This window comes from Neopelma chrysocephalum, unplaced genomic scaffold, assembly GCF_003984885.1.
Source record: "Neopelma chrysocephalum unplaced genomic scaffold, ASM398488v2 Primary Assembly neopelma1_76, whole genome shotgun sequence".
NCBI classification, from domain to species: Eukaryota; Metazoa; Chordata; class Aves; order Passeriformes; family Pipridae; genus Neopelma; species Neopelma chrysocephalum.
This window is the reverse complement of record NW_020897737.1, coordinates 3,121,723-3,138,759: the sequence shown is the minus strand read 5'-3', so window position 1 is coordinate 3,138,759 and position 17,037 is coordinate 3,121,723. Positions and strand designations below refer to the sequence as shown.

The 17,037-nt window shown below is 40.1% G+C and overlaps 1 protein-coding gene across 3 annotated transcripts in view; it reads left to right on the top strand.

The window, feature by feature from the left end:
* Positions 1-17,012, top strand: part of MAP3K15 (mitogen-activated protein kinase kinase kinase 15) — an 82,894-nt gene extending 65,882 nt beyond the window's left edge. For all 3 annotated transcript variants that reach the window (XM_027688843.1, XM_027688842.1, XM_027688841.1), the window contains 12 exons: positions 284-389; positions 3,386-3,543; positions 7,340-7,523; positions 10,016-10,193; positions 10,903-11,077; positions 12,417-12,602; positions 13,023-13,128; positions 14,344-14,554; positions 15,423-15,535; positions 15,700-15,797; positions 15,896-15,972; positions 16,487-17,012. In XM_027688843.1, the coding sequence (XP_027544644.1) occupies positions 284-389; positions 3,386-3,543; positions 7,340-7,523; positions 10,016-10,193; positions 10,903-11,077; positions 12,417-12,602; positions 13,023-13,128; positions 14,344-14,554; positions 15,423-15,535; positions 15,700-15,797; positions 15,896-15,972; positions 16,487-16,604 (1,710 nt within the window). In that variant the 3' untranslated portion in view covers positions 16,605-17,012. The remainder of the gene's footprint in view (positions 1-283; positions 390-3,385; positions 3,544-7,339; positions 7,524-10,015; positions 10,194-10,902; positions 11,078-12,416; positions 12,603-13,022; positions 13,129-14,343; positions 14,555-15,422; positions 15,536-15,699; positions 15,798-15,895; positions 15,973-16,486) is intronic.
* Positions 17,013-17,037: the final 25 nt, after the last annotated feature.

The following is a 17,037-nucleotide window of genomic DNA, read 5'->3' as shown; positions in this document are numbered from 1 at the left end:
TCCTTTGGTGTGTCTTGTTTGATTTGCTTTTTATCTTATTTACTTCAGTTAGTTTTACTCTGATCTGAAGTAGAATTTTTAATAGGATTTCATGGAAGCTTAAAGCAAAAGGAAAGTATAAACCAACCCCTTTTCCCTGGTGCTCCTGGAAAATTCCTTTGTAGAAAAGTATATTACAAAGATAACTGCAAACTTGAAGGAGTTTTATTGAGATTTAGAATCTGTATTCATCTGTCTCCCCTTGCTCCCTGCCTTCTCTCTCTCTCTCATATACTAACCACAGGGGGATAATGTTTTGGTGAACACCTACAGTGGCGTGGTTAAGATATCTGATTTTGGTACTTCCAAACGTCTGGCAGGAATCAATCCGTGCACTGAAACGTTTACAGGTAAGATAAATTTAGCAGAGTTTATAAGGGGGTTTGTGATAGATTTTGCATTAGAACCAAAAGGCTCTTTGGATTTGTGATGAAAACACTATTAGGTCTCTGTTTTCAGGGAAGAGTCAATGGGAATATGATCACCATAAACACATAGTTGATACCCTTCTATTTTTTTAAATGTAATTTTTTTCCGGTTTACTTTTTTTTTTCCCCCTCCATTTTTTAAGTGTGATGGGGTAATAATTTTTCTTCTAAGTGTTTTTCATTAACTAACAGTTGATTTGTTGCAGTTACATCTGGAAACACTTGAATACAACAACTTTTTCATTTAATAATCTTGATATTAGTAACTCATACATGCACACTTTCTGGATGTATGTTTAAAAGTGCAGAAAACCAAACTCAAACTTGTAAATACTTTCAGTTTTGAGGCATTAATTATAAAACCCAACCCACTGACTAACTTGGTGTTACGGCAACAAAAGTAAAAAGAAGTTTACATAAAAATGTTAGGCTGATGTGTTACAGAAAAGCTTTCAATACAATATCGTTGTAAAGACTTGTAATATTTGGAGAAAACAAAAATTGCCGAGCACCAGGTGAAACTCCACATTGAAAAATGAATATATGGTCACATAATTGCTCAGTTCTGTGATCACTGAAGATACAGGGTAGCATGATGATTTTACTTGTGACATGGCCTTATGCAAAGGCTGGTATCACAAGCCTCTTACTGGCCTGCAATTTAAATAAATGGTACAAATGAAAATTAAATTCTTAAGGTTCTGAAGTAACTTGCCTTCCTAAGCTTTTTTTACTCATTATTAGCAAAGCTTGTGAATTGGAAACTAGGCCTATATGACATCATGATCTGAACACAGCATATGATGTCTGCATCAGTATCTTATGAGATCAACTTCCCGTATGCAGGCATTTTAAACAAATCTGTTCCCTTCAAAGCTGTAAAGATAGTAGTTAGAATCAAATTAAATTAAGTTAGAAGCTCCTTAAAGAGAAGAAAAAAATTATTTGTCCTGTTGATAATCACAAATGCAACATTTAAATGTTTTGTTAAGAAATTAAGAGCTACAAGAAGCAATCTCTTCAGTTTAGAGATGCCACAACAGATACATAGATGACATTATATCTGAACAGAGCTGGTTAAATGCTGCCTATTGAAGCATTCCTGTAGGTGTTTTCCAAACAAATGATTTCAAAAAATAATTTTCTTGTCAATCATCTTGCTTATGCAGCTGGATTAATAATTCTCTAATATGTACAGGTCTCTTGTGGTATCTGAAAAAGTATTTTCAGGTTTTGCCTGTAATGTTTGTCCTTGCCGTTTTTTAGACTGATTCAATACAGTTACATTCCATGGAAAAGAGTTGCACTACCACATGGTGAGACATATAGCTGCTCATTTCTGCAGGTTATTCTGAAGACTTTAAATATATGAAGGGGTTCCATAAGGTAAAAGTTGAAGTCATGGTGGAAGATGCTTTTGTGGCTATTAAAAGTCATGGTTCAAAATTTAATTTTTGCCCAGGAAACCACTATTATGGCTGATTGCTATTACGGTTAGAGCAGGTACTAAGGAAAAATCATTTTCTCTTTGCCTGTATTTTATATACTCCTTGGTGCCTTTTTAGCAACTAGTTATTATTAGAGATGATATATGGAGAAATGGCATCTAAAGAAATGTCACCATACTGTAACAAAAGGAGGTAAATCTTTCCTTGAGCCCTTCTTTGTTCTCTTGCATGTTTGCAGCCCTGTTTGTGCCTTCGAGATGTAATTTGCCATGAGAATAAATATTTTACTTAAATTATCATTTAAAATCAGTAAGCAGGTAGCTATAGCCCAGAGGGTCTTAAAATTTTGTTTTGTTCCATGACTCAGTACATAAACCCTGTTTTTTATGCATTATGTAATAAAATCACATGATGGGAAGAATCAGACTTCCAGTGGTTTAAACATTGTATCCCTCCATTCAAGACACACAGCCTGAGGGCAAAGCTGTGGCTTAAACTTCCATTCTGCAGCAGTCACATTCAATAAACATAGTGATACCCTTTTATCTTCACCAAATGTCTTTTACTTAATAGTTCACAGCTTTACCACAGTGTAGTTTTATTGCATTCTTAAGAAGAAAAATAATTTAAAGATGTCATAACAGAGCTGGTAGAAATTCAGGTGGAGAAAATACTGTAGTGTTCAAGACACTCAGAACATCCAGAGGTTTCTGCTGGTGATATGGACCCTTCCCATAAATACCTCATGAGCTGGGTTAGTATATGGTTCAATATCAGTTATTTCGAATTGACCATCTTTTATTTATTTTTTTACTGTATTCTTTATTTATCATTATTATAACTAGTATTACAGTCAGATTGTGTACAGGCAGGATCTTACTTTGTCACCATGTATAGCTTTAGAAGTTCCAACAGGTTTGATGTTGGGGTTTTTTTGGCTAACCTTGGATTTCAGAAATCCCAAGCACATCCAAGACTTCCTGGAATTCCAAATAAATTATGATGGGTTCCCTAATTGTCTTATATTTACAACAATAGCTTCTTTTCAAACTAATGGTTTGAAATTCTCTGTCACTAGTGTTCTCATTATTGGCGTAAAAATATGAAAAATTATTCTCATGAGGAACTGTCACTGCAGATTTTCATTATCTCTTACATACATAATCTTTAAAATTTGGTGTCTGCAAAAATTGTTGATGTAATTTTGTGTTCTGAGGAAGCTTTTGTAATATGTGGTGAATATACTTTTAGCAGTTTGAAACCTTGTGTTAGAAAGGAGGGGCAAACAGGTAGTGTATAAAAAGATGTTAAAATATAAGTTTATGTCAAGTTTTCAGTGCTGATTCAGGAAATCGAGTATTTATGTTATACAGGTGGCATTTGACAATTTTTGGCTTGCTGAGTGGTGTGTTAATTCTCTTCCATAAGAATGAAGACTATACACTTTACTGTTCTTTTTGTCCTGACTAGGAACCTTGCAGTACATGGCTCCAGAAATCATCGATAAAGGACCACGAGGATACGGTGCACCAGCTGATATCTGGTCACTGGGCTGCACCATCATTGAAATGGCAACAGGCAAACCTCCCTTCCATGAACTAGGGGAGCCTCAAGCTGCAATGTTTAAAGTAAATACAGCTTCATTGCTTTAGAGCAATAAAAAAAAATAAATTCAAATACTAACTTATTTTATAGTATTAATTGGTAGTAACATTTTGTGACATGGGTTCTTTTGCACAAAGCCACAGTCTGACCTGTGTTTTTGACTCTAATTGAATGATTCTTCTCTGCTCTAAGCTGTATTGCTCTAGGGGTGATCAGTTATTTTTGTGCTGGAACTAGGTCATGACTCAGAGCAGCAATCTGAAAAATGAGTGAAGACTTACGAAAACTAATATTCTCTACTGTCTTACTTCTGTCATCTCCTGCTCTTGGTTTATGATTTCGTTCTTGTCACCAGTCTCTCCAATAATGACAAACAAGTTATTTCTTGAAGTCCTTTTTTTTGTAAGCTTCCCTCCCAGAGTATCTGCTCGCCTTGTCTTTCAAAGGCCCGGTCTGTGCAACATTCTTCTGTTAGGAAGATATGATGGATGAGGGCAGGGGGGTAGCTTTTCAGGATTTCCAGTGTGTACTAAAGGGGTAGAATATTCTGTATTTTTCATTCTAAGTCCTTCAGATCAGAGCTTCCTTCTCTGTAAGCTGTTGTCTTTAGTACTTGATTTCTCTTAGTGTATCTGTTTTCAAATGCACAAATTAACACTTGAGAATTTTTCAGATAATTTTGATAATAAATGTTTGAAAAAAGTTGCTTGTTCTGACTCTAAAACTAACAGTAGTGTAAAAGCTATGATGTGATTATGTGTCAAATATGCAGATTAAAAATTTTTGGTTCTTCCACTGGCTTGTGTAGACCTTTACCAAAGTACTTAAGTTTTCACTTTTGCTTCAGAGTCCTCATTCTCTTAATGGGGAAAATGTCCCATCCATAACCCAGCAAACTGCTTTAAATTACCAGCGTTGTAATTCTTTTGTGTATGTTGTTGAATGTTACTATGTGAGCATTAGTATAATATATAATGGAACCATGGTGGCAAAATCAGATCTTTATCAGTAGGTATAGTGATCTGGGCTGCAGTTCAGCGTGATATGTAATGCCATACATCATAATAGGCCTGTGAGTTATCTCATGCACTGCAGGTAAAAGGCAAAGAAAGGGGTAATTGTGGGTTTTGATGTAGTTATTTCAATGGTAAAATATGTCACCATAGTGCTGTCAGTTGGTGACATACCTCAGAAGGAGCTGCCTGGGTAAACGTGGTTTGGCTCACTAAAGCTTTCCTGAGGGAGCCATGGAAAGAGACTTTTTGCACATGGCTGTAAATGTCAGGTACAGTTTTGTGGGCAGATGCCTTTTCATCTTATGTACCTGGCATGTAGCTGAACTGTTCAGTGAGTTACACATCTTATTTTTCAGCAGAGTTTATTGAACTGTCAGGAAGTTCTCGTTCAGTTCTGGGAGCTGGTTCTCTGTGCAGGTTCACAAGATGAGCTCTGGCAGGATCGTGCCTGTCCCTACCTACTGCTGATAAGCACTTCCAGACTACAGAGATGTGTTCTGAAGTTTCAGATCTGGCATTTTTAAAATACATTTCCTGCCTTTTTTTCTTCAAGGATGTGGCAAACCTTTTAGCATTCTTATTGCAGACTGTGTTAATGTGCTACGGTCAGGCATTTGTTTTTGTTTTCTGTTTCTTGGCTCTGCTGGGACCTGTTTGGAACTGTGTCCAGCTAGGCACCATAAATTGCAAACCATGTTTTCTTTTTCTATGTAGTAAAAGTAAGCAAGCTGGAAGCTAGGTTTGAAGTCAGGAATGAAGCAGGCTGGCTGGGCAAGCATGTAAAAAGAGTGAAAGTCTGGAAAACTTGGGATATCAAACCTTTGAGGTCCCCACCTCCACACATGCACCGTCTGTTGTGCATAGGGCAGGTGAGGAGGTGGAGGGTCTAAGTGTGGCTGTGCAGTCACTATAGAAATTGCAAACGACCAAAGAGGTGGACAAAGAAGAGAAAAGGGGCTAGAGTAAACCAAGAACTGGAAATAGTTCCTGGCTGGGTGTGTGTTGTGTGGTATTTCATCTATGAGTATAGAATCTGTGCATCTGTGTCTGGTGAAAGGAGCACAAACAAATGGCATTCAATGGAGACAAAGTAAACTAATGTTGCCACAGAATTTCTGGACAAAATTAATCTTCTTGGGCCACAGAGATTAAGATCAGAGACAAGCTTTCAGATTTCCTGGTCCTGGTTTGGGCTTTCCTAGATTTTTGTTAAGTACATTAAGGTACCACCAGGGTGCTACCAGCATCTGACACTGCCCCAGCTGAAGCTGGTTGTGTGAGCCTGTCCCCGGAGTGCACACAGAGGAGTGGGCTGGCCACAAGAGACAGACTGGTCAAAAGCAGTTTTCAGAGCACAGCAAGCTGGTGGATGTCTTCCCTCTCTGCTCCAAAGCCAAAATCCTGCTTGGGCTAATGTTTTTTTAAGTGGTGAAACTGTACCTACCCCATTTATAAAGCACTGTCCAAAATGTGCGTGTGGTTCTACAAATCAGATAAAGATGCTCCATCAGACAAGGTAAATGTATAGCAGTGATACCCTGCCAACAGGATGCAATGTCTATTTATTTATTTATTCAGTTTCTTTATTCAATACATCAATTTAAATGTAGAGGTTATTGAGTTGTGTATATTAAAAACGTTACATGCAGGAAATCCTGAGTCTTGAATGTGCTCAGAGTCATGGCTCAGAAGGCCTTAATGCACTATTAGCATTTTATTTCTGCACTGTCGTTCAAACAGAGGCGCGACTGCTCAGCATTTTTTGCTTCAGCTTGCATTGAAGCTGAACCACTATTGTGAGTGCCTAATGGTGCCACAGTGTGTTAATGCAGCTGTATAATGAGATTATTTGAAAGCAGCTGGCACTTGTTTAACTGCTGGGCAGCTGTCTCCCTTGTGGCCACTATCTTTGTGTTTGTTCTCCAGAATGTGTTTTGTGTAAAGATGCTGAGACTACAAGCTGTAATCCCACCAGACGTGCCATACAGTGCACATGGGTTGTACAACTCTTGCTGCAAAACAGTTATGCCAGATTGGCATTAGAAAATAAGAAGGCAGAGAGGGAGCTGGAAAGATCACTAGAGAGCAACCTGTAGAAGAACATTTTTTATTACTTAAAGAACGAGTCTTAAAAGAGACTCTTTTTAAGTAATGACTTTAAAGAGTCATTACTTAAAAAAAGGTTTAACGAGGGTCTTGGTAAACCTTTGGACACCATGTGGTTTTCAGTTAAACAACACTGAAAGACTAGGGAAGACATCTGGCCCTAGTGCACGGGTGGTGACAAGGTCTGGCAAGGTCATTGAGAGTATTTGTGCAAGGAAATTTGGCGGCAGTGGGAGCAGAACAGGTGCAGCCCCAGGCAGTCAGTGCTAGAGGAGGAAATTATTCCTGTTCCTGGGCACGAATGTGCTGGAGGAGGCAGCAACTGAGAGACACAGTCCTGGGCAGGGGTGATGGGAAGCCTGTGCAATAACTGGAGGGATTTGTGGCTGGTAAGAGCAGCAGTGTTTGAAGCACTTGGTGTGAATAATGCCCAGATCCCGAGATTACTTGAAAGCACATGGTTAGATACATCCATACCTTGACATTTGTGTAGTATCACATGGACATTCACACCATGTTTGCAATGAAGTAAAACAGGATTAGAACCTTGTTGTCACTTCACTGCTCTATGTGGGTACCTGGATCACTCCTTTTCCACAAGAGCCAAGAAGAATGTGAGAGATCATATAAGAAAGCTTTTGCCTATGGTCTCCTTGCATTTTAGGAAAAATAATTAGTACTTCTGTTTTACTTGCAGGTTGGGATGTTTAAAATTCATCCTGAAATTCCAGAATCAGTGTCTGCTGAAACAAGGGCCTTTATTTTGCTCTGTTTTGAACCTGATCCTAGTAAACGTGTTACAGCATCTGATTTGCTCAGAGATTCCTTCCTGAAGCAAGTAAACAAGGGCAAGAAAGGCAGAATTGCATTCAAGCCTTCAGGTAAGGAATTATCAGCCAAATCCTAGTCAACATCATCATTAAGAGTTATATAAAAGATTGGAATTATTAAGCATTCCCTTTTACAAAGGACATTGCTTGAGCCAGGAAAGCAGCAGGAACTCAGCTGTTGAAAGTGCCTGTGCTTTGTAATTACCCATATTTAAATTTAATAATGCCAAGAAAATATGGTGTCTTGCTTATTTTGTGTTTTGCTTGCTGAAAGCTCTCAAGGCCATTTTTCCTCTCCCCAGAAATAAATGCCTCTTTTGTATTAAATTAAAATTAGAAAAATGACATTTGGTGAAGACTTGCTATAGCAATTCTACATTTTAGATTCACAATTATATACTCTTCAGAGGTCTGAGTTTTACAGAGTAGATGTTTGGCACCTGAAAATGTGGGTCTATTAGGTGTTTGGGTCAGCATTTTCAAACTTGATACATAGCATGGAAGTTTGGCACAAAGATGCTGAAGTAGCTGTCTAGTGGGTTGTTTTGTTTTATCTGCATAGCATGTTTCTTCTCACCTCTCCCCCCAAATATAGCAGCCACTTTTTCAGTGATAAGATAATGAACCTTAATATAGACCTGCCAAATAAATCATTAGCATTTGGAGGAACTGGCCATTCAAAAACAGGCAGAGCCATTGATCTTGCTGCTTCTTTCCCCTGTCTGCACATACACACACACACTCCCAATGCAAATTGAATTACATCCCTTTCTGCGCTTTTTCCCTCTCAACAAGGAACTTTTGAAAGAATGAATTCCAAGGAGAAAAACATAGCAAGGAATTTATAACACCTAGCTGAATTGGCTTCAGCAAGGAAATGGGCCTCATCTGTTGTCCTGAGGGACACTAAGAACTCCAGTCCCTGCAGTTACCCTGAGGTCACAGGAGAGCTCCCACTGCTCAGCCAGGGCGGTGGCACTCAGGAGCTGTTGCCAGGCTGTACCTCGCAGCCCCACTGCAATCATTTTCTCTTGTGGCCTTTCAGCTCTTGCTTGAGGGATATCTTCCTGGAAAAATTGTGTGGCATTAGAAAGGGTGGACCTTGCCTTGTTTGCTGGGAGCAACAGGCTCTTTGTCAAACATCACGGAAGGCGCAGCTGTCTTTTGCACACCCTCCCCCTCCTTCTGCCTTCCTCCTTTCTTCTCTCACTCGTTGATGAGGTTATGCAGCTCCTTCAGATGGTGATGATCTCATGCTACAGGGTTTAGCACTGAGCTGCAGCAGGAAGCGAGCTCAGTGCTGGACATGGACATGAGCAGAGTGGGCAAATGCTATAAAAACTGTTTGTTGGGTGAGGAGAAGGAAAGGCAATGTGACTGCAGAAGAGTATGTGTGCTTTGCCATGCTGGAGCTGGGGAGAGCTGTGCTGGCTGCTGCAGCCATCTCCAAGGGGGGTTTGGTGGCCTAAGGCAGGTCCTGGCCCAGCAGTTACCACAGTCTCAGCTACAGCAGTTCGCTGTCTTCTGTTTCCCTCACTGTCAGTTTCCTCAGCTTTGTCCCTATCTTTCCATCTTGTCTGTCCCTGTCCCCTTTTAATTTTGCCATAATAGAGGTGGCCCAGAGCAAGTCTCAGCCCTTACTCTTGGGGCAGCAACCCTCAGTTTTCTGTGTACTACTGAGAAGCCTTGAAACAGGTCTTACAAGGTGGCATATATTGTTTCATTTCTGTGACTGTTTCACCTCAGCCATTTGAACATCAGTTGTGTGCCAGGGAATCTGTCACAGCTTCCTGAACAACTTTTACCTTTTAGCTCTCTTCCTCCCCCGCCTCGACACAATTTGTAGTGACAAGTATCAAAAACTTTTGTGATACTTTAGCTCCATGGATGCGTGCACCCTGAGTTGAAAGAACTTCCTTTAGCTTTCCTACCACACAACTGCAAACTGGCAGTCAGGATTACAGCAAGCTCTCATTATCTGGTTTTTTTTTATTTCTTCTTACTTTCAAGATGAATTGGAAAGGGACAAGAGATTTCCTTCTGGCTAGTGGTGAGAGAGAGTCCTTACTGAGGGCAGGGGGACATGTGAGTGAGGGAATTACATGCCCATTAGCACAGGCAGAGATGAGGAGGGCAGGTAGTAGAGTATTCTCTGGTTTAGAGAGATGGCTGTGGTGGAGCAGCCAACGAACCTATTGGTTCAATTCAGGCTCTTTAAACAGCTGTATATCCAGTTGTACCACTTTGTGGGACAGCACCAAGGGGGACTGTGTGTGTGTGTGAGAGAGAGAGGGTAACAAAATGGCATTTCATGTGAGTACCTGTGCTGTCTTCGCGTTCAGCAGTTACGTGTTTGCAGCTTTTATTGCTTATGCATATAATGATTTTGAGTTGTATTGCTGCTTTTTGTCAGCAAGATTACCTTTCCCTCAGCCATTTTGCAAAATGAGGTCTTGATATCACTGAAGATGATCACAACTGTTTCAAGCATGTTGCCCTTTTTGGCCTAATTCTGTTTCACATTTTACAATGTCTGTTTGTAGATTATAATCGTAATACATCCCTCCCACTGCCAATCCATGGAGAACAGGCTGGCAGTAGCAGCAGTGAGCATGGCTCTGTTTCACCAGACTCTGATGTACAGCATGACGTGTTTTTCGAAAGGACAAAAAGATCCATTTCAGAGATTCAGACAAAGCATCCCATTTCCCATTTACTAAGGTAAAACATTTGCTTGTTGCTTGACATCCTTGAAGGATTTTATGGATTTAATTCACGTTATATTTTATCTGAGGGCATTTTTTTCACATAATGGCTAGAGATAAGTAGGCGTGTTAAACAGAAAGTGAGTTGCATAGGTAGGTTACCAGTTAATGTAAATATTGTCTATATTTAATAATGATCAATGATTCTTCTCCTTTAAGGTTTCCATGTACTTATATACTTTACACCCTCCAATGAATAAATGTCAGTCTTCTTATTTACCAAGTGGATATGGATTCAGGAGTCAAGTGAAGAGTTGACCCTTTCATGTACTCATGAAAAAAATGTGGGAAAGGGGAAGCAGAAATACAGTTCTGCAGCTCACAAAGTACAAAGCAATACCTTCAAATTAGTATGTTACAATATGGGTCCAGAAAAAATGAATAGTTTCAGCTTTCTCCAAAACTGACTGGTGCTGACTGACATTAATGCCAGCTTCTTAGCAGGGTGAAATCAGCCATGTGCTTTTGGCTTCAGTGGGTTTTGAACCAGCACAGGATCTGAGCCACCTTCTCTCTCAGAATTAGCATTTAACAGTCTGATCAATCTGCTGCTGTAGTTTTAATTCCCTTTTTAACCTCGGAAGTATCCCTACTTGCTTCTGACAGTACTGCTGCATTGCTAATGCTGAGGTCTCTCTTGTGCATGTGGCCCGGTGGTGACACAGTGTTCCTGATGAGGGCTCGGCCTCGGAGGACAGGAGTGCCTCTCCTTCAGTGGAGGATAAGGATTCCGGACTGTTCCTCCTGCGGAAGGACAGTGAACGCCGAGCAATCCTATATAAAATCCTTAAGGAAGAACAGGATAAAGTTGCTTCCAATTTGCAGGAGTGTATTGCACAGGTAATTTCACTTCAGCTCTCCTTTTTCCATGTAAAAGGAAAATAACAGGTAGTAGTCCTAATAGATGAGGGGGCTTGGATTGTTTCTTCTGTGAATATCTTTAATCTCTGAGACTTATAACTGTGTAAGCCATTTGCTGTTGTCTGAAGGGATAGCAAACACCAGCTTTTGGCTGCTGCTTTTGGCTGGTTTTATATGAGGGAAAGGTTGGGGCATTTGATATGGGGTTGTTGGGACTGAGGTGGGTGGATTGAGTAGTTTTGATGTTGCATTTTCTTTTGGCTTTTAAGGACATGGAAATAGAACACCATGTAGTAATAAGTATGTTTTGCTTAAAAAAGCTAAAGTAGGTTTTCTGTAGAAGGAAAGGTTGAGTGGGAATGTTTCGTGACTGTAAAGAGAAGCAAGAAAAATCATATGTTTGCTTAAGGCATAGCCAAGCATTGGCACACACCTGTAACAGAGCTGCTGGCTTGGCCTTTTCTAATGTCTGCGTCTAATGTGCCTCTGACACCATTTATTCTTACCAAAGCTGTGTTTTTTCACATGGACTGCACTCACATAAAGGGGAGCCTGCTTAAACTACCAAATAGCTTATAACCTTACAGAGGACTAAAATTTGTATGTGAGATCTTAGTCAGAAATAATCATGACTCTAAATTTTTTCCACAATAAACAATTATTTAGTAAGAGCAAGTCCTACTTCAGTCTTCATCTGTTTCGTAGCACTGTAATCCTCTCTTTTCCATAATTTATGTAATACTTCTCCCTTTACCTTTTAATTATACAGATTGTTGTTCTCACAGACACTTGGATGGCTTTAACTGTGGGGGTTATGGACTGCAAATCATAGAATGAACACTTGTGAATCACTGTGCCATTTTAGACCTTTTTCTAACTTGGGAAAAATGCATATATAACATACTTTTTTGCCTAAGGAAATGAAATGTCTGCATAATTAGATGTAAGTCAGATTCATCTTTTCAAAAGGATAGCATCTAAAAAAATTGGGTCTCTTAGCGACTCACTGTGCTGTTTTTATGGAGGAGAGCTGCCCTCTGCAGTACATTGTGGAAATGTGTAGATACAATCTGCAACCTCTTCCCTTTGTGACAGCCACAGTAGCAGGAGACGTCATTTCTTTTTTGGAAAATAGAAATTACTGTTCAAAAATTTTCTTGTTAGGAAAAGGTAAAAACTAGAGACTTTGCAGAAACGAAAGTTCTGTGGTTTCTGTGCATCAGTGAGAAATATACATAAGCAAAGCTATGTAACCCTAAAAATATTAATGCTGGTAATTAGACGTTTACTTGATATACATTCATTATCTTTTCTCCAGAGCTCTGAAGAACTGCAACTTTCAGTGGCCCACATCAAGCAGATTATTGGGATTTTAAGGGACTTCATACACTCTCCTGAGCAGAGAGTGATGGCTTCTACCATATCCAAGTTGAAAGTGGATTTGGACTTTGACAGCACTTCCATCAATCAGATTCATCTGGTGCTGTTTGGATTCCAGGATGCGGTGAGTTCCTTTCCTAGTGCAGGGGGAGAGGAATTCTTCGTAGAATCACAGAATGGTTTGGGTCGGAAGAGACCTTAAAGATGACCTATTTCCAACCCCCCTGCCATGGGCAGGGACAACTTCCACTACATCAGGTTGCTCCTGGACAGAGCTTACCCCCAGGGGTTGGTTCGCAGCTTCCGCACTGTTCCTCACTCCTCTTCCTCCTTGCACTCTAGAAGGGTTTGAATGTCACAGTCTGGTTTGAAATGTTTGAAAGCTGTAGCCTAAAACTGTCAAATTTGTTGTTTAGATTTTGAAAGGTGGGAGAGTTTCAGTGCTGTTTGCAGTTGTTACCTTATAAAACTTGCTATGACTATTGAAAAACAAGATTCTTTCTCCTAAGGTGTGAGCAAATGTTGTTTGCTGCTACATTGACAGGTGAACAAAGTATTAAGAAATCACTTAATAAGACCCCACTGGATGTTTGCAATGGATAACATAATCCGCCGTGCAGTCCAAGCAGCAGTCACTATTCTTATTCCAGGTAAATCAAAGCAGCTGAAAGCAATCCTTTTTTCAAAAAAAGGTTTTTTACATATCAAAGACTTATAGCAAATGGAACGGTTTAGATGTTTAATCTGTCAGCATGCCATTAACTGCATCCCATGCGCCACTCATCAAAGGTGCGGGGTCAGAGTGTTGCAGAGAAAGAAGTGTTGATCTGGAGGATTAATGCTGTACTTGCAGTACAAAAGCACATAATGAGGAGAGAACCGCAGTGGTTCTGCACCCCCAGTGTGGGTGCAAAATCCATGCACCCACATGACCAAAAAGGCAAATTAAATTCAGTCCAAGCTGGAGATTTTCTAGTAAGAAAGAAGATGACTTTCTACTACATGTTAATGACATCCAGGGTGGGTAACACTGCACAGATTTGGTTATATGTTCTGAAAAATTATACTGAAGTGTGGAACAGATGTGTAGAAGGGAGTGCATTAATAGGAGGAGGAGGATGATTCTGGCCCACAGATGGACCGTAGGAAAAATCGCCAGCAGGATGATACATTACTAAGAACTGTCTAGGAATAAGTTAATTTGGAAATTTGCAAGTGGTTTTGTAACTCCCTGAAGTGCTGAGCACCCCTTCCTCTATAAGAATGTTTTGACAGCACTCTAGTGAGGTAAACCCTTGCAGTCCAAAGTTGCCATGTCTTTTAAAGCCAAATAGGCCAAATCTTTTAAGACTTCGTTTGTACCAGAAAAAGGGCAGCTGTTCTTTGGTGAGAAGGGTGGCCACCTGCAGCAAGTTTTGAGGACTGGGGTTAAAATGCTACTTGGAGGAGAGGAAAGCTTTGTAAAGTCTTTGGTCCAAGGCATTAGGGGAAAACAACTTTTTTTTTTTTCCCCCCCAATTTAGAAAAAAGTAAGCTTTCAGGAGTTTCTCATTAGCATATTTTATTAACTGTCTTATTATTCAAATCATGACATTTGTCCCCTCTATGATTGTGATCTAGAGCTACTTACCTCTACTGGTGCACTGCAGAACCATTCATTTCAGATAGAGCTGATGCCAGACAAGCTGTGGTCCAGCTCACATAAGACTATTGCAATAGTGAGCAGGGAGGCAGCAAAGCACATTGTGCAAACAGCCACTGCCTCAGCTGAAGCTCCCCACCCACAGTAATAAAGAACAAACTGCAATACTTCTGGAAAAGACTTGTAAAAAAAATCTTATCCTTACCCCCTTTCCTTTTACCAGAGCTTCGTGCTCACTTCGAGCCAGCATCAGAAACGGAAGGTGGGGACAAGGATGGTGAGGAAGTGGAGGACAGTTTCCAGCCCTCTGAACAAAACGGGGCTGAGGATCCCGTCATAACATCGGGAGTCAGCACCCTTAGCTCTGTGGTGTCACATGAGGCTCAGCAGCAGCTCAGCCAGGAGCTGGGCAGACTTAAACACGAGACCTTAAGGTAACCCTCCTGTAAAGACTGTGCAGGCATTTTCAGGCAGTCTTGGAAACTGCTTTCTTTGAAGACTTTGCTTTCTACATTGACATTTGCTTTCTTAACATAAGTACTGCTCACCTATTGCCTCCTGATAAAGGAGACCTTCCAGGAACACAAATGGATTTGGAATACGCTGGCAGTGCCAGTATGACAGCTCAACACCCTGCAGTACAATTTTTATTTCTCTGTAATTAATTTTTTAATTGCAGAATGTGACATTGGATTTCTACTGTAGAGTAATTAGGTTTGTGCAACTGTGCCAGTTTCCTTCCTACTTCCTTGGATGCCACCTGACTTGGTGTCAGTGCCTTAAGGCCGTTTCTGCAAGCAAAGGCCAGAGCAGCTCTGTCCTGGCTCACGGGACAAGCTGCCCACAAATGAGCACAAGCACAGCTCAGCAGAGGCCCTGACCTGTTTCTCACGGGTTACATCTGTAGGCTGCTGCTGGTGTGTTAACAGCTGAAGGTCCCATTCTTCCTTGTGGATGTGATGCGAATCTGTGACCAGAAAGTCCCTGGTAAAACATCAATGTTACACTGTTCAGTAGTAAATTACAGTATAAAGGCAGCAACTCTTCCCAAGGAGGCTGCAAAACAGCAGGAACAGAATTTACAAGCTATTTGTTAAATTCTGCAGGTGAAAGCCTTCAAGTGCCACCCCTAAGTGAGTCTCAGACAACTGAAATGAAATCTGTAAGCCATAAAAGATGTTACTTACAACAGTATCTCTCAAGTGTCTCTGTCCTGTGATAGTCATTAAAAATGATAAGTATTTTTTTCAGCTAGACTTATGCTCAGTGTGGTGGTGTTTGCTCTCTCTCATATGCTGCCAGGCTTTTGGAACACCTTGTTCAGAAGGAGAAAGAGTATCAGACCCTCTTACGACAATCTTTGGAGCAGAAGACTCAGGAATTACACTCGCTTCAATTAAAACTTAAACCCAAAGGTATGAGGAGATACTGCATATTTTGACAGTTGCACACAAATATATGGGATCACATTTGTCAAAAGGATGAAAAAACATATCATTCAAGCTTCAGTAAACTGAGAACTGCCACTTTTGCCCTAGTTTTGAGGTATATTAACCTTTATGTTTGTTTTCTGTTAAAGACTCTCAATGGTCTGCAGCGACTTTTAGAGAAAATGCAGACCCTGAGCTCATGAAGTGGCTGAAACAACAAGGAGCAGACTTGGATGCCATTAAGAGGGTAAAAAGAAACCCCACCTTTTAGAAAAGGTCACTGTAGTCATAATTAGCAGATTGGGTTCAAAGAAGTAATAATTTATGAATAAATTTGCGTTTTAGTTTGCTGAAGAAGATTATACACTAAGTGCTGTCCTTAATGATATCACCAAAGATGATTTGCATTATCTTCAACTGCGGTAAGAAAGTACTTGTTAGTTCATTGTTCAGAGCTTAATGAATGTATTTTGTAAAAAAACTTCAATTTGAAGTTCAGTTATTCAAATATGCCAGTGATAGTTCAGAGGCAACTTCTCTCAATTTCATCTGGATTTTCTGTTAAAGTTTTTCACACCCTAACTGAAACAATTGCACTGAGGGTGCTTCAAGCCGTCAGACTTTTGGCATTTATCAAGGTTGGGAGCTATTTCTGCACCCTTCAGAACAATGTAATCATATGGAAAATAACTTATTTTTCTTACCCATTGATTTGAGACCTTATATCATGTTCTGTTAACCCCTGGCTGACCTGGAAGTTTTAGCCGTAACCATTAAAAAAGTGTATTATTTGCTGTGTACTGTATACTGATGTACTGTGTACTGATAAACCATAAATGGTCTATCCTTGGGATTTCTAGCTTTACTTCTTGCTCACTTTAAAGCAATGGAGATGACAGAGTTTTCCCTAAATATTCTCCATTTTCCTTCATATAGGGGTGGTCTTCGCTGCAGAATCTGGAATGCAATATTAAACCACCGACAAGCCTCTGGAAAGACCTCAGTGCAGAAGGCTAATGCTTTGGAAGAACAGGAAATGGGAATAAGCAAATGAGATACATTCCCAACACTTAAATTATTAGACGTATATATTTATATGTACAGTGGTACAGTGGCCTTGCAGGTTTTGCACAATTGTGTAGCTTGTTTGACCATCAGTGTAATACACAGTGAATAGTAACAGCTTTTAAAGGTGTCAATGCACTTGAATTATTTATGGCAGAGTACTGCACACAATGCCTATCAATGTAATACAAAGCATTAGCTGAGCAAAAACCCAACCTTTCCTGCAAACCAGGTACCACACACCTGAATTGGCTTCAGCATTGTGAAAACTGTGAACTTGGTGTGTTACAGTTCTGCCAGCTGATGGTTTGAGCAGGGAGAGGATATGCTAGAGCATGTCACTCTTTGCAGGTGAATTTATACAGCTTTTTGTATTAAAGCTGAACTACTGAAAAAAGCCTGGTATCATGTTTTCAATTAGT